Genomic DNA, 24,080 nt, shown 5'->3' with positions numbered 1-24,080 from the left:
GAATCCTGGGTGCTGGGCATTGCTGCGAGACCCCTATTCCCTTCCCAGAGTGATTTAGCAATCACTCCTTCTTCACAAGGAACTCTGGGAAATGTGCGGGGAAGAGGGATCTCCTAAAAACTCTGAAGAGGGATCTCCTAACAACGCCCAGCATCATCATCATCATTATTACTATTATTATTATTATTATTATTAAAATTTGTATACCACCCTATACCAGTAGGTCTCAGGGCAGTTCACAAACACAAAGTTACAATATAAAAGCATAAAATACATAATAAAAATAATTTAAACAATTAACAATACTAATATATACAAACTAATAAAAAATACTCCAGACCCCACAATTCTTTGTGGGAAAGCCATGCCTGTTCAAAGCAGAATGAAAATGCTTAAAATGTAAAGAGTCATGGCTTCCCCCAAGGAATCCTGGGAAATGTAGTTTGTTAAGGATGCTGAGAGGTGTTAGGAGGCCCCCACATTCTTCTCACAGAGCTCCAATTCCCAGAATTCCCTGGGAAGAGAGATTGACTGTTAAGCCACTTTTGCCTAAACTAAAAAAAATCTCAAATGCTGCAACCATTCTTCATAAGAGGAGTCACTCCGTCCCGCCTTGATCATGTTGGTTGCTCTTTTCTGAACATTTCCATATTCTACAATATTCTTCCAGAGGTGAGGTGACCAGAACTGTACACAGTTTCCCAAATGCAGTTGCACCAAATATTTGTTCCTCAGTCCCAACCACAGACACAGACTCTTCCTCTGCCATCAAGAAGTTACCTTTGAAACAGAATCCCTTGGTGGTGCTATCCCTGCACCCCCCCCCCCAATCTGTCGTGCTTCTGCTGTCTTGGAGGCAAAACTGAACATGATAATTGGGCTTCCTGACTCTGAAGAGATAAGGCCTTTTGGAGCAAGTGAACTTTTCACAGAGGGTTCTCTTCAGAGCTCAGGGGTCTTTATCGGGTTGGAGATCAGGACCCATCTGTCCCAGGTGGACTCCCTTCCCCATCTCTTTCATATATCAAGTAACCTCATGCCGTCACTCAAGCAAGGGGGGGACAGTCTCACCTTTCCCTACAGATCATGGCTGAGGGGGCATCTGTCTACCCTGAGCTGCCTCCTTGCCATTGTCACCAGCCCTCTGGTGGGAGGGAGTTCAGACCCTGGGAAACACAGGACACAGGAAGGTACCTTATCCTGATTCAGGCCACTGGTCTATCTAGCTAGCTCATAATTGTCTGCACTGACTGAACAAAGCTCTCCAAGCTTTCTTGCAGGAATTTCTCTCTCATCAACGGTAGGACCAGCCCATTTTCTTAATGGTAAAGACTGTCCTCTTCCTGGACACTGCCCTGGATTAGTTGCTACTCCTGCTGCCAATTAGTCCATAACACTGCCAGAGGAACAGACAGAGGATGAAAGAACTATCCTATTTCACTGTTTTTGGTGGTCAGAACAGTTTATCCCTTTAATCCCTTTGCACTCTCACTTACACACAGGTGGCTCCCTCACCGCCACCGCCACCGCCACCCTCAGCTTTTCATTCGCAGCTGGCTACAAGTGCTTATGCAGTGAGCAAAACATGTTTGCCTAGGTCAGACTGTAATTGCTTTTATAATTGCATTGAATCAAAGGTGGTCAACCTGTGCCTGGGTTAACACAGAACTGCAACTGCAAGAAGGGATTTGCATCATGGAATACTCTGGTGTAGTCATTTAAATAAATCCCTGCACCTAGAAATCTAGCATGTGGGCAGGAAGACTAGGTTTCCTTTCTAAGAGCACAAAAGTTCATCATGCAAGCCCACACCTACTCACTGAAATGCAAACCTCAGACAAAGGATTATTTTATTATCCAGATAGATAGGCATAGAATACTATGCATTCGGGGAAATGTTGGAGGGTGCGCTGCCTGATGTCAAAAGGCAGAGAGTTCCAAAGGGCAGATGCCATCAGGCTAAAAGACTGATCTCTTACAGATGCAGAATGGGCGTTATGAGGCACCTGGAAAAGTTCCAGTTCCACTGTTGAAGCAGCTGACTGGGTAGAGGTGAGCTAAGGTGACCTTGCAGGTAAATTAATTATTATGATTACTATTAAATGTATCAATATCCTGCCTTTCATAGGTGCCGCCACAGTATTATTTTGTTGTTATATATGAAATCAAAATTGTTTCACTTGTTTTTGCCTCAGGCCCTGCCCACCGCCAGCACATGGCCCGCGGAAAGCTCTCTGGAAGTCGAAGAGGCCCTTGGGCCTAAAATCTTCTACCCCACCCCCAGTTTAACATAATCGCTTCCTTAAAACACCCTTCTCCCTTTTTCTCCATCCACTATTCCTCCCCCCCCATCTGCCCCTTCAAAGCAAATTTCCTATTCAACGGGACACTGCCCCCCTTTCTTAGTCACCTTCTCACTTTGTAAGAGTAATTCCACTCCTAATCCTCGCAGTGGAGGGACCGTGGGAGAGATGGCAAGATTTCCAACACCTGGCTTCTACCTGGCAGCGAGAGAGAACAAAATGGGGGAAGTCTCTCGCATTTGCCGTGCCACCTTTCCCACAGCACGATGGGGAGCAGGGGAGGGGGATTTTGCGGGGGGGGAGGGAAATGACAACCGCTAATTGCCTTAAATTCAGAGAGACTAGTTACAATAATTAGGTGTTTAAGGAAGACAGGGGCATGAAAGCCTGGCCTCCAGCAGGTTCCCTCTGCTGAGTGGAGTCCTCTGTGATCTGCAATATTGTTATTTGGCCTGTGTTTATTTTAATTTTTTTTAGGAAAGAAAATGCTTTAAAAAAAAAAAATGTTCTCTTTGCCTAAATGGTTTATTTATCATCTTGCAAATGGTTTCTGTTCTTAGAATGGAAAACATCATAAGCCTGGAGTGGGCATGGCTGTGAGGGTTGGGTTTTTTAAAATTAAAAATAAAAACTTTTTTTTATTTAAAAGAACAGGTGTTGTATGTTGGCACTCAGCTTTGATTCTCTGGAAGTTTGTTCCCACCCTGTTGCAAAAGCTCAGGGCAAGCTGCAAATGATAGGACCTGCTCTGTGTCAAATGTTGTCCAAGAGACTTCTTAAGAAAATAAAGAGCCTGCTGGATCAAGCCAACAACCCATCTAGCACAGTGTTCTGTTCTGACACTGGCTACTCAGATGTTTCTGGGGAGCCACAAGCAGGACTCAAGCACAACAGCCTTCCCCCCTCCTGTGGTTTCTAGCAACTGGCATTCCAAACCATTACTGCCTCTGAACATGGCGGTAGAATGTTATGGGACAAAACAACAACAACCAACCAAAAACTGCTTGAACACAGACCTAGTGATCTCAGACCTGTGCCTAGAAAGCACAGCCCTGAGTAAGACAGTTCTCTCTGTTCCTATTTAATTCAGCCCTCTGTTTAGAACAATGAGGACTAGAAGCCTTTTACATGAAGGACCACAGCTCAGTGACACAGTGCATGCTCTGCTTGCAAGAAGGCTGCAGGCTGAATCCTTGACATCTCTAGGCCAGACTGGGGAAAGGCTCCTGCCTTAAACCCTGAGGAGCCTCTGCTAGTCAGTGCAGACAACACTGAACTAGATGGACCGCTGGTCTGGCTCTGTTTAAGGCAGCTTCCTGTGTATTTTTTCTTTAAATCTGGGAAACAGACTGAAGAAGGGCAAATAAACATAGATCTACCACCCAGACCCTCTCATAATGGAGGGGCTTCCCATGCCAGCCCCCATCTGGAATGTCACAGCCTCCAGCACAGCCGTTCTTTCTGCCCCTCCTCTTCTTTTCACCCTCCAAATTGCAGCAATTCTGTAATAGCTGGCCCTGCTGACCACAGGACTGATTGAAATGTCAGAGGTAACAGTCTCCTTTTCTCCCCGCTACCACTCTCCCTCACACACACCCAAAAAAGCCTTCTCAGAGCTACCTTTGCAAACCAGAAATTTCACCTGCCATTTCCCATGGTTTGCTCATACAGAAGATGACCAGATCCTCAATCATGGGGAGTGAGGGGGAAAGGGGGATGCACAGTGCCCCAGTGTGGGCTCAGCATCACATAGCAGGTTTCCTTCAAGAAGGAAAGGAGGAATAAATTAAACCACAAAGATCCAACAATATTTTGCTGGAGCAACAACAGAATCTGCTTCTTTAAAATCCTATCTAGATTATTTCCAAACAAGCATCTCCCCCAGTGTACCAAATTTTATAGTACTTCCAAAAAACCTTGGGTTGACTGAACTAAGTCCTACTCACGGCATACCCATTGAAAAAGGGGTCAGAAAGGGGCAAGGGAAATGATTGATGGGATGGAGTATTTCCCCTATGAGAAAAGGATATAGCATTTCGGACTTTTTTAGTTTAGAGAAAAGGCAAGTTAGAGGCAACATGAAAGCTGATTATATAAATGATGTATGGCATAAAGAAAGTGAACAAAGAAAAGGTTTTCACACACACAGCCCTTAACATTAAGGACTCAGCTACACAGCTCCAATAAAACATTTTAAATGTCTTGTAAAAGGCAATATACAAATGGGACACTAGATGGCGACAGTGAGCTATGCCAAATTCAATGCATTTTTCAAAACTTTTTTTAAAAAGCATTTTCACAGCATTTTTTTTTTTAAAAAAAATTAAAAATACATAGATTCCACCTAAAACTTGTAGACATCCAACGGAGATGAATGTTGGAAGATTCGGGACAAATACAAGGAAGTCATTCTCCACACAGCAAAGAGTTATGTAAACTATGGAACTTGCTCCTGCAGGGAGTGGTGATAGCCACCAGCTTGGAGGGCTTTAAAAGAGGGTTGGACAAATTCAAGGAGGAGGATAAGGCTGTCCAGGCCTACTAGCCACAATGGCTATGCTCTGCCTCCAGGACTTTAGGCTGCAGCAATGCTTTTGAATACCAGTTGCTGGAAAACACAGGAAAGGAGTTCTCTTGTGGGTTCTGCTTGCAGGTTTCCCACAGACATCTGGTTGGCTACTGTGAGAATAGGATGCTAAACTAGATGGGCCATTGGCCCGATCCAGCAGTGCTCTTATTATATTCTTAAATTAATGGGCCTACATTAGCCATGCTTTCAGCCTGCAGGGAAGAGCCTGTGACCCCTCCATTTGTTACTCAACTACAACTCCTATCATCCCTGACCACATTGGCTGCAGGAGCTGATGGGAGCTGGAGTCCAATCAGCATTGGGAAATCCTCAGGCCTTCCTTCCGTACTGCAGGGAACTTGGAAAGACCTGGGGGAGATGGAGCGTCAGCAGGGAGCTGTCCAGCAGCAAGAGCAAACTTGTTCCACTCATAGAGTGCTTGCCAGTTTCCAAGAAAGCAAGACTACAGGAGGGGAATCAGGTTTTCGGGAACCCAGAGAGCTGCCAGGGAAGGCAGATACTGATCCAGCTCAACTAAAGCCTTATGGTCTCATGAAGGCTAGAGTCTCGTCTCTCAAGCAGAGCTGCTCACAGTTTAAAGGGGTGGTGTTCTAACGGAAGGAAGCCAAGCACTTTACTACTGTTGGAATGGCCTCTAATTATCCTCAGCTTTCTTCAAAGGGGGCAGTTTGGATCTGTGGAACAGGCAAAGATATTGGTGCTCCATAACACTCATTCTGCATTTCCAATAACTTGATCTATTAGCATAGTAGCACACAACCTTTGGAACTCCCTGCCTATTGGCACAAGACAGGTGCCTTCACTGTAGTCTTTCCGACACCTGCTAAAAACATTTTAATGTAGGCAAGCCTCTCCAGGTATGTAGAATGCCGACAGGCATTTCGATGTGGTTTTTAGCTTATTGATTATTTTAGTTATTTTTTTTAATGTTTGAAAAAATTGTTTTCAAACTGTTTTACTGAAATTTCATTGTTTCACTAGTTTTGAAAAACTTTATTTATTTATTTATTTATTTATTTATTTATTTATTTAAAAACCTGTATGAAAAACATGCTGGAGCTGCTGTGTCACCAGACGAGAACCACTCCCTATAGCCATCTAAGCTCAAGAGAAAATAACTTTTTTGCTTGAGGGCCACATTCCCTTCTGGGCACCCCCTTGAGGGGCAGGTGTCCGTGGTGGGGTGGGCAGATCAGAGACAAAACTGGGTGGAGCAATGGGATGTCGATTTTGGGTTGTCTCCAACTGAATTCAACATAGATCAGGCCCATGGACTGTAATGCAACTTAGTTATGCCTAGCAAATTCAATGCGTCTGAATAGGACTGGTACTGATGACAACTCTTTACCTTTGATCATCAGGCTAGTTTCTATACACACAACTCTCCGTCCTCCATACAGCAAGCTAAAGGAAGGACACACTGTCTAGCCAGGCTATAAACATGTGAGGAAGGCGCATAACAGAGCTGGTGGGATTGTGGCCTAGGGAGAGATCAGAGGACCAGACAGAGATTTCCAGATTTGTTGGGATGTCAGAGTTTTGTGGGTACAAGTCACCCCTAATTCTTAAGGAATGAAGCAGAGTAAGGTCAAGGAAACCACCAAGAGAGATTGAAGACTGCAGACTCCAGGTGTGTGCTGGTGGGCAGAGACCAAAGTAGCTTAGGATTTCAGGGTGGGTGATGTAAGCAAACAGGAGGATAATGTTAGGTTTGCAAGCAGTTTGGAAAGCAGAGAAAGGCGGGGCAGAACATGATGTTGGCTGATAGTGGCAAGCTGATAAAAAGGAGACAGAGAGCATGGTTTTCAGCTGTTCTTTGAATCCAATGCTGTGCTTGGCTAGGGCCTCTTGGGAAGTGAATGCTCTGCAAACGCTTCATCTACGTTCAGGTTGTATATATGTGTGAATAAACCATATATCATAAAGACACAAAAGTCTCTGCTGTGCCTCATTGTCTGAAAGGAAACACGAGCTCTGGGTAAAATGCACCAGCAACCTCTGGAATCCTACACTGCTGAAGAAGATAGGGGTGGCATGTAACAATAGCAAGTGTGTCAATTACACACAGAGACTCAGGAACTACATCAGTTACTGATGGTGCTCAAGTCTAAAGCTGTTTCCCTTGAAAGGGATAGAATATTTGCAAATGCTTAACAGGAGAGATGCAGTGAGCACTTCCAAGATATCTGCAGACCCCAAGATCTAGGCACTTACCTAAATTCATATTTAACACCAAATTATTAGCACAAAATGCTAGGGTCTCAATGTATGCATTTCTAGATGCATCTTATTCCCCAAAATATGGATTTTAACACATTTTGGTCCTTTTGTGTGTGTTTTAAGCCAAGGACTGCATTGCAAGATTCAGAGCCCTGCAAAAGGAGATCTGTATTCCAATCTTCACCTTAGTTGAAGAAGCATGGATCAGGCCCGTTCACATCAAAATGGAATCCCTCAACCATCCCAGGTGGGGAATTATGACTTTGTTCTCCAGATGGTGACTTGTGGCTGGGAATTATCTATTTCATAACCTGGTCACTGGCTGTGTCAGGAGAGGGCTTTGGGAGGCCACAGGTTCAGACATGGCACCATATTGCAGATAGGAAGGTTTACTAAGGCTGTTAGCCAATCACTGAAATCACAGTCTGATTTTGAATTGTTCCATCAGTATTGCACTTGCAGATGCTGGATAAAAAGAAGAGCTAGCAAAAAGCATGCTTTTATCACATGCTCAGATATCTGAACATGATGCACATGATCCTGAGAAGAGGCATCCCCTCCTTTGGGAGGAAGAGAAGGGGAAACGCCTCTTTTTAAAATTTTCTGGTTTCCCCCTTTTTTCTTCTTCCTGTACACTTTGCGATACATCCTCCTCAAATAGCCTCCTTGAAAACATTTCATTGAAAGTCAGGGTAAAAACCCAAAAAAGAATTAGCAAAGTGCAAACAGTTAAATACAAGGATGGTGATTGCCTTCTTTGGTTTTTAGAATCCCTTGTAATACACACACAAAAACACATATAAAGATATATACAGTGCGTTTCTTCTAGATAAACGGCTGCTGGTACTCACCATGAAGTTGTTACAGTAAGCGCCACATTTTTAACCAGTCCTTTTCTTTGAGGAAAAAAGGGGCCAGTACAGCATACCTTTGAGTACCCCCAACAAGCACTCCATATATGTTATGATTACAGTGGTACCTCAGGTTACATACCCTTCAAGTTACATACGCTTCAAGTTACATACGCTTCAGGTTACAGCCTCCGCTAACCCAGAAATAGTGCTTCAGGTTGAGAACTTTGCTTCAGGATGAGAACAAAAATTGTGCAGCAGCAGCGCAGCAGCAGCAGGAGGCCCCATTAGCTAAAGTGGTGCTTCAGGTTAAGAACAGTTTCAGGTTAACAATGGACCTCCGGAACGAATTAAGTACTTAACCTGAGGTACCACTGTACTTATATTTTTTAATTTCTTGTTTGTTTGTTTTAAACTGACTTATTATATTGTTGCTGTTGTTGCTTTTGTTACCATTTATTATCTGACCTTCACCTTAAGGTCCCAGGGCAGATTAAAACAACTGAAATACGATGTTAATCTTAGTAGATTAAATTTGTGAGTCTCCCTCCTGCCCCGCAACAGAAAACCTAACTAGTTAATGGAACAAATGTTATAGGCCTTATTTCATATGAAATCTGGAAAGAAAGATGTAACATGAAAGTGTGGACTGACAGTTGCTTATACCTTGAAGTGTGTGTGTGTGTGTGTGTGTGTGTGTGTGTGTGTGTGTGTGGCGAGGAGAGAACTAGGTTAAATTTATCTGGGTAACTGAGCCACCCCTAAAATACAAGGAATAAGCAATGGTAGTGAGCGACATCTAAGATGCAGACTTCCTCTGTCGCTTTATACCAAAGCATAAATGAAAAACAGAGAGAGGCACTCTTGGAAGGAAAACGTTTTTTTGTTTGTTTGTTTGTTTGATGCTACATACCATTGTACACCAGCTCAGCAAATTTCAAGGCCAACGCTTGCTTGATTCTCTTCACTTCCCGGTCCATGGTGAAGGCCTCAATGTCTAAATGAGCGTGGTACAGTATGGTCCCCGCTGGAGTCTCGTAGATACCTAGCCATTTCACGAGGCAGGGGGAGAAAGAAAGAAAGAAGATGGGGGGAGAAGAGAAGAGGGGGAGGGGGAGAGGAATGAATGAGACCCAAACTGTCAGGAAATGACAAAAAATAATGATTTGGCTGACAGAAGGAGCCGCAGTCCTGGCTCCATTCACTCTCAGCTTGCCGTAAAATGCATGTGTCATTATAGTCATGCTGAGGCCGAGACAGTCCACTCCGCACCTTGCGGAGAAAATTTCTAGATTCCCTTCTTTGAAGAGGCACTCCAACGAGGCTAAATGACAGGGTTTTGGAGGCGACTCCCCCCACTGAAGCAAGCCCACCGGTCTGTGCCTGAAAACCTGTAATTAAACAAGCCACGCGGGGCAAAGTCGTGGGGGTTTGGAAGAAAACCTTCCCCCTCGCTCCCCCCGCCCCACAACATGGTTCCACTGAAGAAGAAGTGAAAGCCCCTCTCCCGTCTCAGCTGTGACAAAAAATGGAGGGTACCTGAGAAGGTGGGGGGGACGGTAGTTTTAATCTACCTTCACTTGGGGGCTGCCAACCCAGACTGTCCCCGCCACAATCTGTTCCTCATTGCCAATCTTAACTCAGTTTAGGGGATATGGGAGAATGTCCATTCGGAGTCCACATTTTAACATGTGGTTTACCTTGTGTTCTGTTTGTAGCAAGATGATGCATAAAACACAGCTTTCCTTTGAAATCCATCCATGCAAAGCAGGTTCCATGACCAGAATGAAATAGAATAAATGTGTGGAAATAACGCAAGGAAATGCATTGCGTGGGGAAGGGGGAGTTGCTTGCAAAAAATTACAAATGGCAAAAGTGTGCATAAATAACAGCCTTGAGAAAGGCATTCTATGGAGCGAGTTCCATAGTTTAATTATGAGCTGCATGAAGAAGGATTTTCTTTTATCTGTTCTGAATCTTCCAACAGTCAGCTTCATGGGCTACTCTGGGTTTTCTTCAGACCACACAAATCTTTCGCCTTTAAAGCTCTATGGGATCTCTACAACTTGTAGCATTATAAGAAGGGGATAAAAACTCTCCCCCCCCTCACCTTCTCCATGCCCTGCATCATTTTATAAATGTCTATCCTGTCATCTCTCACTTGCCTTTTGTCTAAAGCAAAAAGTTCCAAATACTGCAACCTTTCTTTCCTCAGAAAGGAGTTACTGCATCCCATTGATCATTTTGGTCACCTTTATCTGCATCTGACGGACAAATCTTGAAGGAGGTCTGCATTTCAGTTTGCATTTTGTCTCAGAAAGTGTGAATTAGGTAATTTTGCTTTTATACATCAATTGAATCATATTTCTCTCCCAGCTCTACTCCTGGTCCACTTTCACTCCCATCTAGCAGAAGAGTTCCTATCTAACTCAGTACTTTCCTCACTGACTGGCAGTGGCTTTCCAGGATTTTGGATAGGGGTCTATCCCAGCCCTACCTGGAGATGCTGGGGATTGAACCTGGGACCTTCTGCATGCAAGGCAGATGCTCTGCCACTAGGCTATGATCTTGCCAACCCAGAAAGACTGGGGGGAAGCCTGACACCTTGATGTATCTCTTTTGATGTACAGAGAAAGAGGAGAAAAAGAAACTCATGCCATGGACAGGAGATCAAAGACCTTTCATGTCTCACAGGTTGGTTTGATGGGGAACCAGCTGGACCTACCAAGTCTTGATGTTTGTAGATCTTCACAGCCCAAGAAGCTAAGAAAGTTTCTACAGCAGGGCAGAGGAACCTCAGGCCTAGGAGCCAAATGTGGCCCTCCATGAGTTTCTACCTGGCCCTTGGAAGTGTCCCCAGGCCACACCCCTCAGTGGCCCTGCTTCACACCTCCAGGTGTTATTTGCCTGGATGGATGGAAGTGTGTCCCTGAACTCTTGTTGGCTTGATGGAACATAGGGAAAGGGTGAGTTAGCATATCTACAAACTAGCCTACTGTACAAAGCCAAAATTTACATCCATTGGTTCACCCACTCAGGCCTCTGGTTCTACCCACCGCTGGCCTGCACCCCTCAAAAGGTTGCCCAGGAGGGAATGTAGTCCAGAGGCTGAAAAACATCCCACTTCCCTGCCTCACAGAGCTAGGAGGAACTGGTCTGATCCAATGATGGCACTGGCCAGGGTCCCAAGATTATATTACGGTAATCCTGGGAGGATGGAGAGGGCAGTGTGAAAACCCCAGGAGCCACTTAAAGAGGAGCTCCATGGGAAGGAATGGTGGGTGGAAAGTAGGTGGACACACACTGTCAAACGAATCCCACTAGAAGGTTTCCAAATTCTCCCCTAAGCATTTGCAATTCCAAATGAGCTTGCAATGTTTGGCAGTGGTTAAGTGACAGGGCTAAGGACACATGGCAGACAGTTGCACTGGTGCAATGCGAAGGAAGAGAGGAATGTGGTGGAGGGGATGGAGAGAGAGAGAGAGAGAGAGAGAGAGCGCATCCTTGTTCCTTAATCCCTTGAGTGTGCAGCAGAATAAAAATGTTCTTCTACACCATGGGTAGGCAAACTAAGGCCCAGGAACCGGATGCTGCCCAATCGCCTTCTAAATCTGGCCCGCGGATGGCCCAGGAATCAGCATTTTTTCCATGAGTAGAATGTGTGCTTTTATTTAAAATGCATCTCTGGGTTATTTGTGGGGCCTGCCTGGTGTTTTTACATGAGTAGAATGTGTGTTTTATTTAAAAGGCATAGGAATTCGTTCATTTCCCCCCCAAAATATAGTCCGGCCCCCCACATGGACTGAGGGACAGTGGACCGGCCCCCTGCTGAAAAAGTTTGCTTACCCCTGTGCACCACAGAGGGTTTTTTAAGAAACAACAACATAGAAACAAAAATATCTGTGGCAAGACAAGGGTAGCCTCATATCACCAAATCTGCGCAGTAACCCTAATCCACTCCAATTAATCTGTCTTCTCCTTTCCTCAGAAGATGTTAAAGTTAATTTGGACAGATAAAAAGCTTGGTTTTCTCTGTGTGTATATATAAGCTTTCATCCACCCATTCCTCCTCCCTGGGCAGCCCTCCCCCTCCATATTGCCCCACACATTTCTCTAAAAGAAAAAAGGGAGTGTTAGAAATGGATTATTTTCTTCTATCTGTCTGCCTCCCCAGTTCTCTCTCTCTCTCTTTTGTTTTTGTTTGATTTGTGACAGGAACCCGAAGCCACAAAGACTGTAGGCCTGGAAGCTGGGGTTTTTTTCTTCTTGACAGTCGAAGTACGATCCACCGTGCGTGGGGGAGAGGAAAATGACAGGCGCCCGTCCTGCGTCGCCGCACAGGAGACAAGAGCCACCTTCAAAGTGACACTCACCGCCGCTCCAAGTGTCTATTTTCATCTCTCCATGTTTACAGGAAAAAGACAGAGGTGTCAGCGATGCGTGGCTCACGGCATTTCAATCACGCCGTAATTGCTGCCGTGAAAGTGGACGAGGATTGGGGGGGTGATGGGAGGAGGGGGAGTATAAAAGACAGCTGCCGCTACTTAAAAATTTCTAATTTGTAACCTCGGCTGTCTGTTTACCTCCAGCAAAGCTGTTTCGGCTGCCTTGACAGCAATCCACCTGTGACACTCTGTAACCAGAGGAACTAACTCCAGCGCACTCCGGAGCATGAAAGGAGGGTGAAACCTCTCCCCTTCCATACATGAAATCACGAGAAGAGCCTGCTGGGTCATGCCAAAGGGAATCCATCCAGTCCAGTGGCCAACCACAGACCCTCAAGGGAATTCCACAGGCAGGACACAAGAACAAGAGTATTCACCCTTCCTTTGCTTTCCAGCAACTGGTATTCAGATCCATTGCTACATCTGACTGCTGGTAGCCATTGGTAGTTTTCTCCTCCCATCATGTGTTTGTCTAATCCTTTTTTAAAGCTATCCAAGTTGAAGGTCATCTCTGTCTCCTATGGGAACGAGTTCCATAGTACGACAGTGACCTCACCCAGACTGCCATTAAAAAAATAGTAACTTATGGACATAAACAAATCAACAAAATAGAAATAAATAGAATTACAAAATGGCAGCATAGTATAACTGGGAGAGACTTAGCTTGCCAAAGTACTTAAGAGCATCAGGTAAGCCAAATTTCACATTGTACTGAGGAGACAAAGTCCTCTGCATCCCCATTTGTTTTTTATGAGATAAAATCCCACCAAGGAGCCTAAAATCTTTCTGGGACCTCCAAGCATTTTGTTACATGTAATTTATTATTGGTTGTTTTTCCGGCTAATGCTAAACACCACATATTTTTATATCAAAGCAAAAGTCACAAGTCCTGCAAGATTTAAGGGAAACTGAGGTTCTGGCAGCCCCTAGCACTCATGTCAAGAGTTCCTAAGAACTGAAACATTTTTGTCGTTTAATGTGGACAGTTAGCTTCATGGGCCTCCATTAAGTCTCTGTGGTCCATATGAGGCTCTCCTCCAAATCACTGCCTTCCCACACTTTTCACTTCTTCAATCCATGTTTTTCTTTACTCTATCCTTTTTGAAGTATTCTTGGTGTGAGGAAATCCAAACCAACTGAGAGAAAAGAGTTGGGGAGGCAGAGATCTGGAGGAACAACTCCCCTATAAAGAAAGTTTGCAGCATTTGGGACTTTTTAGTTTGGAGAACGAGGTGACATGTTAGAAGTTAATAAAATTGTGTTTCTTCCCCCTCCTCTCATGACCCTAGAACTCATGGGCATCCAATGAAGATGAATATTGGAAGATTCAGGACAGATAATAGAGAGGACTTCTACATGCAGCAAATAGTTAAACTATGGAACTTGCTCCTGCAGGAGGCAGTGATGGCCACCAGCTTGGATAGTTTTAAAAGAGGATTGGACAAATTAATGGAGAAGAGGGCTATCAATGGCTACAAGCCATGATGGCTATGCTCTGAAGCTGAAGCTGAGGCTCCAATACTTTGGCCACCTCATGAGAAGAGAAGACTCCCTGGAAAAGACCCTGATGTTGGGAAAGATGGAGGGCACAAGGAGAAGGGGACGACAGAGGACGAGATGGTTGGACAGTGTTCTCGAAGCTACCAGCATGAGTTTGACCAAACTGCGGGAGGCAGTGGAAGACAGGAGTGCCTGGCGTGCTCTGGTTCATGGGGTCACAAAGAGTCGGACACAACTAAACAACTAAACAACATGGCTGTTTAAAGTGGTACCACGGTGCTTTAAGTACACAATGCAGATGGGGCAAAAAAAAAAAGCAGTGTCAAAAAAGCAACAGGTTTGAATAACATATCTTTTAAAAGATTTGTTGTTGTTTTACGAAGAAGAGAAAACCAGACGTCTCCCCAAGCACACACATACACATACACGCATGTATCCCTACTGCCAAAATCAGTAGTTTTCATCCTGAAACATTCTCCTCTGAAAACCTTCACCTCTAGGGGGCACCCACATAAAAGAGACATGCCATTCACTATTCCTGCAGCCGCTCCTAGAGATCTGAGGGGAGTTTGGTAGGAGAAAGGGAGAAATTGTTTCAAGGGAGCTGAAGGATCTGAAAGAATGGCACTTCCTGAGCTGCAAGCATGATTCAACATCTGCCCCTCACAAAGCCCATTCGGCGTTGCTGATATTGGGGTGAGCGTTCACACCATAGTCAATGATACCTTCAACCCCCCACCTGCAATTCTTTAGAATCATAGGATCATAGAGATGGAAGGAACCCTGATGATCATCCAGCCCAACCCCCTGCAATGCAGGAATATGCAGCTGTCCTATATAAGGCTTGTACCTGCAACATTGGCATTATCATCACCACCACGCTCTAACCAATTGAGCTATCCAGGCTATCAATTTATTTATTACTATTATTAAATTTATTTAATGCATTTATAGAACACCTTTTATCTCCTCGGAGGTCAAAGCGGTAGATGTGGTTCTTCGCCTCCTCAATTAATCTCCACAACAGCTCTGTGAGGTAAGCTATAGGCTGAGAGGCAGTGACTGGCCCAAGGTCACACCCAATGAGCTATGTGGCCAAACAGGGATTTGAACCTTGGACTCCCAGGTCGTAGTCCTCATTTAATCCCCATAGCAACCCAGTGGGGTAGGTTAGGCTGAGCTTCAATGGCAAGTGGGAGATTTGAACTCTGGTATCACAGGTCCTAGTCCAACACTCTAACCACCACACCATACTGTTTCCAACCTATTAGGAGCAATGATTGGAACAGACTGCTCCAAGTTTTGAGTGACCTCAGAAAAGAAGGTTTAGACATTGTCCCTTGTCTGGGGGAAACACAGGAAGCTGCCTTATACCGAGTCAGACCATCTAGCTCAATATTGACTACACTGACAGGCAGCAGCTCACCAGGGTTTTAGGCAGGAGATCTCTCTCAATCCTACCTGGAGATGCTGGGGATTGAACTTCAGACCTCCTGCTTGCAAGTCAGATGCTCTGTCACTAAGCTATGGTCCTTTCCAAGGTTCAGGAAAGGAGGAAATGGAAGTACAGCTTGTGTGTTACTGGATTATAGCCAACACCAGCCCAATAATTAGACAAGGAGTAGGGAACCTTTTGGTCCCAAAGGGCCAGATCTCCAACCAGATTTAAACAACTCAACCGCTTCCAAAAACTTAGGCAAAGAGGTGCATCTCAAAGAGGTGCATGACTAATCAACAAGGAGTACAGCAATGTTGCTAGGCCCACCTCCAAAGAGTGGGCACTTCTTGGGCCTACCACCAATAAGGCACTCCCATACACCACAATCCGTGGGCCTCAAAGCACAGTGGCACCACCAGCAGGGCCTCCACACATGATCCTGACATCCAGGCAAGCCAACATAGTAGGGAGCCCCCTTCCCTTCTGATATAGGGAGCTCAAATTAGTGTGTCAGGTCTGGGTTTAGCTGCAGCTTTGCAAGTCCAGAAAGAACAATGCTTACCTCGAGACTTCATTCCGATGAACCGGTTCTCCACGATGTCAATGCGCCCAACACCATGCCTGGCACTGTGGAGAGGAAGGAGGCGAGAGTCAATGCTCACAGGCATGGAACAGACTCCCACAATACATGCTGGACTCTCTTTCCTTGGAGGTTTATAAGAAGAGGTTGGATGGCCAGCTGCTATGTATGATCTGTTTGAGATTCCTGCATTGCAGGTAGTTGGAATAGATGACCTTGGGGTCCCTTCCAACTCTAAAAAATTCCATGGTTCTATGTTTTTCTAAACCTGCAGGCAAGGCAGTGCAAAACACCAGAAGCAAAGGATGATGGGAAAGGGAAAGGGCAAAGGTCTCTCACAGGATGGCTGGGTACAAGGGTTTTGACCCCTTTTGGACAGATGACTTAGCCACTGTACTCCATGCTCTAGAAACTTCCAAATTGGATTACTGCAATGTGCTCTGTGTGGAGCTGCCCTGGAACATGACTCCAATACTTCAGCTGGTGCCAGGTTCAGTGGATGGGGTTAAATTTAGAACCCACATACCCCTCCTCCCATTTTAAATCAGCTGCACTGGTTGCCAGTTTGTTTCCAGACCCAATTCAAAGTGTTTACATTAGTGTTTTGAAAGCCCTAAACAACTCAGGCCCCATATACCTGAAAGGTCAACTCCTTCCCTACATAACATCCCAGGTGCCAAGACTGGCAGAGGGTGACCTCTTGGTTGTTCCACCACCCTCAGACACCCAGGAGAGGGCCTTCTCTGTGGCAGCCCCTAAGTTGTGGAGCTCTTTCCCCACAGAGATGTGTCGGGCACTTTCACTATACAGCTTCCAGTGAATGCTAAAGACACACCTCTTCATCCTAGCCTTTGACACCTGAGGTGTATATTTTTAGGGCCCACTGTATTTCTATGACTGCAAGTTGTTTCAAACTTGCATGTGCTTTAAATGGCTGTAACCCACCCTAGGTCTTTATGGTGAAGGGCAGGTAATAAACAAGAAGGACAAGGAGGGACATGTATATTTCCTCTCCCTCTTTCTCACAGGAACACTGCCTTATATGAGGTGTGTGTGTATGTATGGACCCAGCTTATTTTTGTGATTGTAAGGTGTTTTAAACTGTTTTAAATATTGCGTTTTGACATTTTAATCCGGGAAATATAATGCATTTTTGTATGTTATCTTCAGTAAATATGTTCCTTTTCTTACACACGCTTTATCCTATTTGATGCATTTTGGGGCACATTAATTGGCTGGAGAACCACAGTGCAAAATTGGGAGAAGGGCAAATTTCAGAGGATGGCTGCATTTGTGGTTCATGTATCATTCCAGAAAGCGCAAATTATGGTAGGTCTGATGTTAAACATGAACCAAAATGAATTTCACTCTCCCTTCATCCTTCCATGGGGCCAACACAGACGGGGAAACTTACGCAATTTCATTCAGGTAAACGAAGAGCTCGAGGGACGAATGGTGAGCAGTGCCGTATTCGACATTGGTGACCTTGATGGGGACACCTGTCAGCCAAGAGAAAAGGGACATGGAGATGGACGGGGTGGGGGAGAGAAAGTCGGCACAGGAAACAGACGGGCAGGGAGGGTAACAGGGGAACTGGACTTTGAAATCCCCTTATTAATGTCAAGAGCGCCTCTTTAAAACATCACCCTGGACGTGTTAAATAGATGTGACAGATATGAACTCTAAATAACTTCTTAAAAAGGCATGGCTAAGCTGCTCCACTCAGAAGGCTCTGGTGTTTTTTTCCCCCTTTAAAAAGCGGGGTCGGGTGAACCCTCACACAATACGAGGCCGAAAAAAAGCCCTGAGAGAAAAGAGGTGGGTTTTTTTTTTTAAGGCAATAAAAGTTTCCCCCCTCCCACATACAACTGCCCCTTCCCACCCGCCCGTCTATTCCCCCCCCCACCTCTTTTTTTTTTTGAGGAGCTTGAAATTGCGGGTAAGGCCTCGACTAATTAAATTTCACGCTCCCTCATTGTCTCAGCCCGTCGCACCTTCTGTTCCACCAGCCACCGAGACTCGGCCCCGGCGGACAAACTCTACACCCCCACCCCACAATTAAAAAAGGAGGAGGAGGAGAAAGGACGGGAAAACTGAGGCGCAAGTGAAAACACAGCGCACGGCCCCTGTTAACATCCATTTGGCGGACAAATGCCGCACATGTCCCCAGTTATCCACCTGACAGGAATGAATAGGGAGCTTGACTTGGGACTGTTTGTGGCCAAAGACCAAGACGATTCTCAGGGAATTCAAGAATACACTTACTTTCATTTTATTTTTAAGAGGGTGACAGTGAGGGGAAGTGGCGGGAACCCCGAGGGTGGGAAGCCCAGAGGTGTGGCAACCAAAACAGAAAGAAATATTATTTTCTGTTCTTTTTAAGAGCATGAGGGAAAGACATGAAGAGCCCAAGGTGGTGACTGAAAGAGAAAGAAACCGCTCTTTTCTTCTCCCCCCCCCCCCAGTATGAAATGAGCAATAAATGTATACGGAAGCAGGACACAGGGGAGATGTGTGGGGAGGTGGAGAAGAGAGTGGGAGACCCATAAAAGAAAAATAGGGGAAAACTTGGCCGTGGGGGGAGGCCGGTGAGCCTGTTCAGAGGCTAATCTCTCTTCCATCTGCCCTCCTCATTACCATATAGAGCTTTATCAGTCACTAATCAGGATTCAATAGCTTCCTTTCTAGTCTTTATTACAAAAGGCCCGCTGTGTGGTGAAGGCTGCCTGTCAGCGTCTCCATTCTAAACCCATTTATATATTTTATTTTTTTGTTGTCCCCCCTGCGCCTTACACACACATACACAGGAAAGAAAAAGTGGGCTAGGAGACTGGAGGGTTTATGAATTCGGCTGTAAATGACTATTAAATGTAAGCCCCGGCGATAATGAACCCTAAATCTCTTTCTGGTCAGCACAGCCATCAGCACCTCCTCGCCATCGTCTTTCTCGGTCTATTGTAGCCTTTTCGGACAGCGATCGGACGTGGCCCGCCTGGAGGAGTGCAGGCATTGTCCAGGAAAGCTGCTTATCCCTTTTAAAATAGTTAATAATTAGATTAGAACTTCAAATAAATTAACTAGGGGGTAAAACAAGGATGTGTTTGCAGGCGAAAGGAGGGTAGCATGTGGGTGCGTGTGGGTTTCTGTGGGTGCCAGAGCATGCCTTTCTCTCAAAACACAGAGTGAGTTATTAAACCTCACTGCATCACTCTGTGTCATCCAGTAGGGATGCTGGGTGGACACATGGTGATGGAGGGAGAATCCATTGATGGGCCTTCGCTTTCCCTACCGGTTAATTTATTTGTGCTTTGATCAGGCTATTAACTATATTGTACCTTGGCGTCGTAGTGGATCATTCTATGAAAATGTCGGCCCAGTGCACAGTGGCTGTGGAAAAGGGAAATTTCATGCTAGGGATCGTTAGGAAAGGAATTGAAAATTAAAATGTGGATATAATGCCTTTATAAAAATCTACGGTGTGATAGTGTTTGGAATACTGTGTACAATTCTGGTCACCTCACCTCAGAAAGAATATTGAAGAATTAGAAATTATTAAGGGGCTGAAGCAATTCTCCTATGAGGAAAGGTTGGAGCTTTGGGGATTATTATTATTATTATTATTAGTCTAGAAAAAAGGCAGCATGATAGACAATGATAAAATTATGCATGGCATGGAGAAAATGGATACAGAAAAGCGTTTTTCTCCCTCATAACACTAGAAGTTGTGGATATCCAATGAAGCTGAATGTTGGAAGATTCAGGACAGATAAAAGAAAAGGGATTTTCATGCAGCACATAGTAACTCTGGAATTCACTCCCACAGGAGGCAGTAAAGGTCACCAACTTGGATAGTTTTAAGAGACAAATTCATGAAGAAGGCTATCAATGACTAGTAGCCACAAAGGCTCTGCTCTGCTTTCATGTTCAGAAGAAGTAATGCTTCTGATCCAGTTGTTGGAAACCACAGGAAGAGATAGTGCCCCTGGGCTCTGGTCCTGTTTTGAGTTTTTCTCAGAAGAAGCATCAGGTTGGGCACTCTAAGAACAAGATGCTGGACCAGATGGGCCACTGGCCTGATCCAACAGTCTCTTAGGTTCTTAATCAGTAGATCAACCAAAGCTTGATTTCCCATCATCTGATTACTCTGCTTGATGACCTTTGGATTCATATGTTAACAAAGTCTACTGAAAAGCACCAAAGCCTCACCTCAAAGCTTGCTCCAAGCCCCCTGACTATTTAGAGCAGGCATGTCCAAAGTCTGTTTTGGAGGCCTAATGCAGTGCACCAGTCAATGTAACCTGGCCCCCGTGGCAGTATACGTCCTGGGGTAAAAACTCAGCAACTTCAATACTAAAAAGAACTCAACAACTTTGGTCGGCCCTCACGCATGTTCTTTGAAAAAAGTTTGGGCACCCCTGATTTAGAGTGTCCTTTTCTGCACCATTTCCAAGCCTACATTTTTATTTTAGATCATGGGTAGGCAAACTAAGGCCAGGGGGCCAGATCTGGCCCAAACGCCTTCTAAATCCAGCCTGCGGACATTCCGGGAATCAGTGTGTTTTTACATGAGTAGAATGTGTGCTTTTATTTAAAATGCATCTCTGGGTTATTTGTGGGACATAGGAATTCATTCACTATTTTTTTCCAAAATATAGTCCGGGCCCCCCACAAGGTCTGAGTGACAGTGGACTAGCCCCCTGCTGAAAAAGTTTGCTGACCCCTGTTTTAGATGTTGTGACCAGAACTGTACTCACTCTTCCGAATGTGGCCACAATGCAGCATTGCAAAAAGACTGTCCTTACCCTTCTTGAATTCAATCTCTAAGATGTCTGGAGTGTCTGGGGCTGTAGCAGGGTCTCTTGTCCTTTTGTAAAGGCCAGGGGGTGCCTGGTTCTGTAAGAGAGAGAGGAGAGACAGAGAGACAGAGAGACAGAGAGACAGAGAGAGAAATGAGTGTTAGCAACACTGGATGCAAATCACCTAAGCCCTGGAAATTTGGGAGTGAAGACAGGAATGGAAGGTGTGGTTTGGAAAACCCCTCCTGGCATTCAAAGTACAAGCATACATTTGTTTCTGACCCAGGGTGAGCTCTGAAATCAGTTCAGGGTGGCTTTGATCAGTTCAAACCAGGGGCGGGAGGAGAGATGACTGTGCAGGCACCTACTGGCTAGTGCCTGTGATATCATCAACACATGATTTGTTGTCAACCGCACACAAGGATTGCAGGGAATGTTCTGCTGAATGCAGCTCATTTTCAGGGGGAAAGGGGTGAATAAATAAAATTTCGGGGGGAGGGGCTTAGAAAAAATATCTTCTGAGAATTTTCAGCAATGTTCTGTCAATAGCAGACTTATGGAACATGACACTGGTTACAAGCAGAAGCAGCTTTTCCTAAAAGTATTGGTTAAATAGATAGGGAAAAGGATCTATTTCTAGAAACCAGCCATAAGACCTAGCAGCAAAAACTCTAGTTTTCAAAGTTTAGATAACCTTTGACATACTAAATGCTGGGAGGGAAGAAGGTGTGAATGATGGGGCTGTCACCATGCCTCTATAGCTTCTGGTCAGCCACTGTTGGGAAGGAGAATGCCAAGATAGAGAGACAAGTTGATTGGATAGCCAGTGGCATAGCACGGGCTACCAGTGCCTGGTGGCCGCACAGAGAGTAGGGGGAAGGAGGGAAACGGACAGAGTACGCATGCGCATTCAACTGCCTAATGGCATCTGCATCACCCAGGGAGATCACAGCTGCAGATATAAGAAAAAAAGCTGTTCTGTCATCTGGAAAGGTCACTTCCTGGTTTGCATGGAGCTCAGCTACGGAAGCATGCAGCTGTATTGAGGCAGCACCAAGTGTTGAAATTTTGCACCCCTAACAATTTTGCACCTGGGGCAACTGCCCTTGTGCCCCCCCCCCCCACGCTATGCTGCTGTGGACCAGCATGTCCTGTGTTCTCACATGGTCCTGCCTACATTACAACATTCCCTGCAGGCTGTGGTGATGGCTACCAACTAGGATGACTTCAAAAAGAGTATCATACAAATCCACGTTCTTCCTCCATTGTCAGAAGCCTCTGAATACCAATTGCTGGGAAGCACAAGTGGGGAGAGTGTTTTTGGTGCAATCAAGTGCTTGCTTGTGGGACAATCTGATGTTGTAGAGTTGCCTGGCCAGAACTTCCTTTTAAGAAACTAAGCATTGCCTTGGCTGGATCAGACGAAGGTCTAGCCAGCAGTCTCTCCCCAACAGCAGCCCAGCTGAATACTTCTGGGATCTCATGAATAAACCACAAGGCCTTCTGAGCATGGTAGTCTGGCATCTTGCCTCTGGTCATGGGGGCTTCATTGGAGTTGCTAATGGCTTTAACACAGGAACATAAAAGCATAAGAAGAACCTGCTGGATCCGGACAATGGTCCATGTAGTGGACAACCAGATGCCGGTGGGAAACCCACAAGCAGGATTTCAGCAACTGGGGTTTGGAAGGACTGCTGCTTCCAGCCATGGAGGCAGAGCAGAGTCACCATGACTAGTAGACATTGATAGCCTTCTCCTCCATGAATTCGTTCAATCTTCTTCTAAAGCTACCCTAGTTGGTGGTCGGCACTGCCTCCTGCAAGAGTGAGTTCCATAGTTTAACGATGTCCTGCTTGAAGAAGGACTTTCTGTAATCTGTCCTGAATCTTCCAACATTCAGCTTCATCAGATGTCCACGAGTTCTAGCATCGTGAGAGAGTGTGATGGTCGGGCATTCAGAGATATACTTCCCCTGAGCATGGAGGCTTCCTTGGAGCTCTTAACAACTTCCCTTTGACAACTTCCCAGCCTCCTATGCATGCAATCCACACACCCACACACCCACACACCCCTCTCTTTTTAAAAGCCTAAGACTGCTCAGGCAGCAAAAAAAGAAAGAAAGAAACCCTGCCAAAGGAAGGGTTGGGATTTTTTATTATTATTTTGCCACCCTTTGCAAAATGAGAGCACCGGAGGTGTTTGGGAACAAAGGGCCTTGTGGGGAATCAGACAATTTTTTCCCCTCAACTTGATCTCATCTTTTCCTTTGACGCCCCCACAGCTGGAGGTGGAATAGCTATGGAGGAACAAGTCAGGCAGGGAAAACGGCGGAGGGTGGGGGGAATGCGACTTTGGCAGAGAGGGAAAAGATAGAGGCAGAACCCCATACACTTCCAGAGAGAGAGAGAGGGAGAGAAATGGGGTTTATTCTGCACTGACCGAAAAACTAATGACTAGCCTTGACCCCAGCAGGTGCTCTGGGAGACTGTGCATTTTGACGGTGTCCCCAAGGTTAATACACCCAGGGGGGAAATAGAGGAGCAAAGCAAAAAAGCCATTTCAAAACACATCAACCTTTATGTATATATATTTTTCCACCCCCCTCACCAGATTTTTACAGCACAGGGGTGTCTTATCTCTTAAAACCGGGCTGGTGGGAAAAAGAGCAACAACATTCCCATAATTAGTTTATGCCTCGGGGGCTTCTGATGAATTTCCACATTTGCGGGCATGCAGTAAGTGGGGGGTGGAGCTGAAGAAGAGAAAGGGGGGAGAGAGAGAATAAGGGAATCTCTCTGGGCATGTGGAAATAAATTCCTCTGTCTACTTGCTGGCTTTGCAATTTCACAGAGTCCAGCTCTTTTCTGGGCCAGCCTCCGACTCTGAGGCGTCATGTTAGCCAACGGCTGGAGAGCGGAACTGTGCACAACATCTAGGCCCGAATGCAGGATGGCTTGATGTTTACAGGGGTTTGAAAAGATAAATTCAGTTTGAGAAAGGGTGGGTGTATAAACTGTACAGCTGACACAGGTTTGCATCACGTCCACTGAGAAACCACTTGCTTCCCAACTCCAGGGACCTAGTGATGAACCAATCTGTCCATGTTGGTTTCACTCCCCTCCCAATCTTAAAAGTTTAGTTTGCCGCATTTATGCATCAGTTGCCAAATTTAAAGGTGTATTTTTAACATGTGTGTACAGTGGTACCTCAGGTTACATACACTTCAGGTTATATACGCTTCAGGTTACAGACTCCGCTAACCCAGAAATATTACCTCAGGTTAAGAACTTTGCTTCAGGATGAGAACAAAAATCGTGCTCTGGCGGTGTGGTGGCAGCGGGAGGCCCCATTAGCTAA

General features: G+C 45.3%; 1 protein-coding gene across 2 annotated transcripts in view; it reads right to left on the bottom strand.

The window, feature by feature from the left end:
- The window catches only part of ASS1 (argininosuccinate synthase 1), a 76,726-nt gene that overhangs the window by 15,194 nt on the left and 37,452 nt on the right, over window positions 1-24,080 (bottom strand). For both annotated transcript variants that reach the window (XM_081847171.1, XM_081847172.1), the window contains exons 9-12: window positions 20,730-20,820; window positions 17,342-17,426; window positions 15,910-15,974; window positions 8,878-9,009 (exon numbers count right to left, since the gene is read on the bottom strand). In XM_081847171.1, coding sequence (XP_081703297.1) covers window positions 8,878-9,009; window positions 15,910-15,974; window positions 17,342-17,426; window positions 20,730-20,820 — 373 coding nt within the window. The remainder of the gene's footprint in view (window positions 1-8,877; window positions 9,010-15,909; window positions 15,975-17,341; window positions 17,427-20,729; window positions 20,821-24,080) is intronic.

The sequence above is a fragment of the Podarcis erhardii genome (assembly GCF_964252035.2).
Source record: "Podarcis erhardii genome assembly, chromosome: Z".
Lineage (NCBI taxonomy): Eukaryota > Metazoa > Chordata > Lepidosauria > Squamata > Lacertidae > Podarcis > Podarcis erhardii.
The sequence above is the reverse complement of the archived record's forward strand: the minus strand, read 5'-3'. Positions and strand labels throughout refer to the sequence as shown.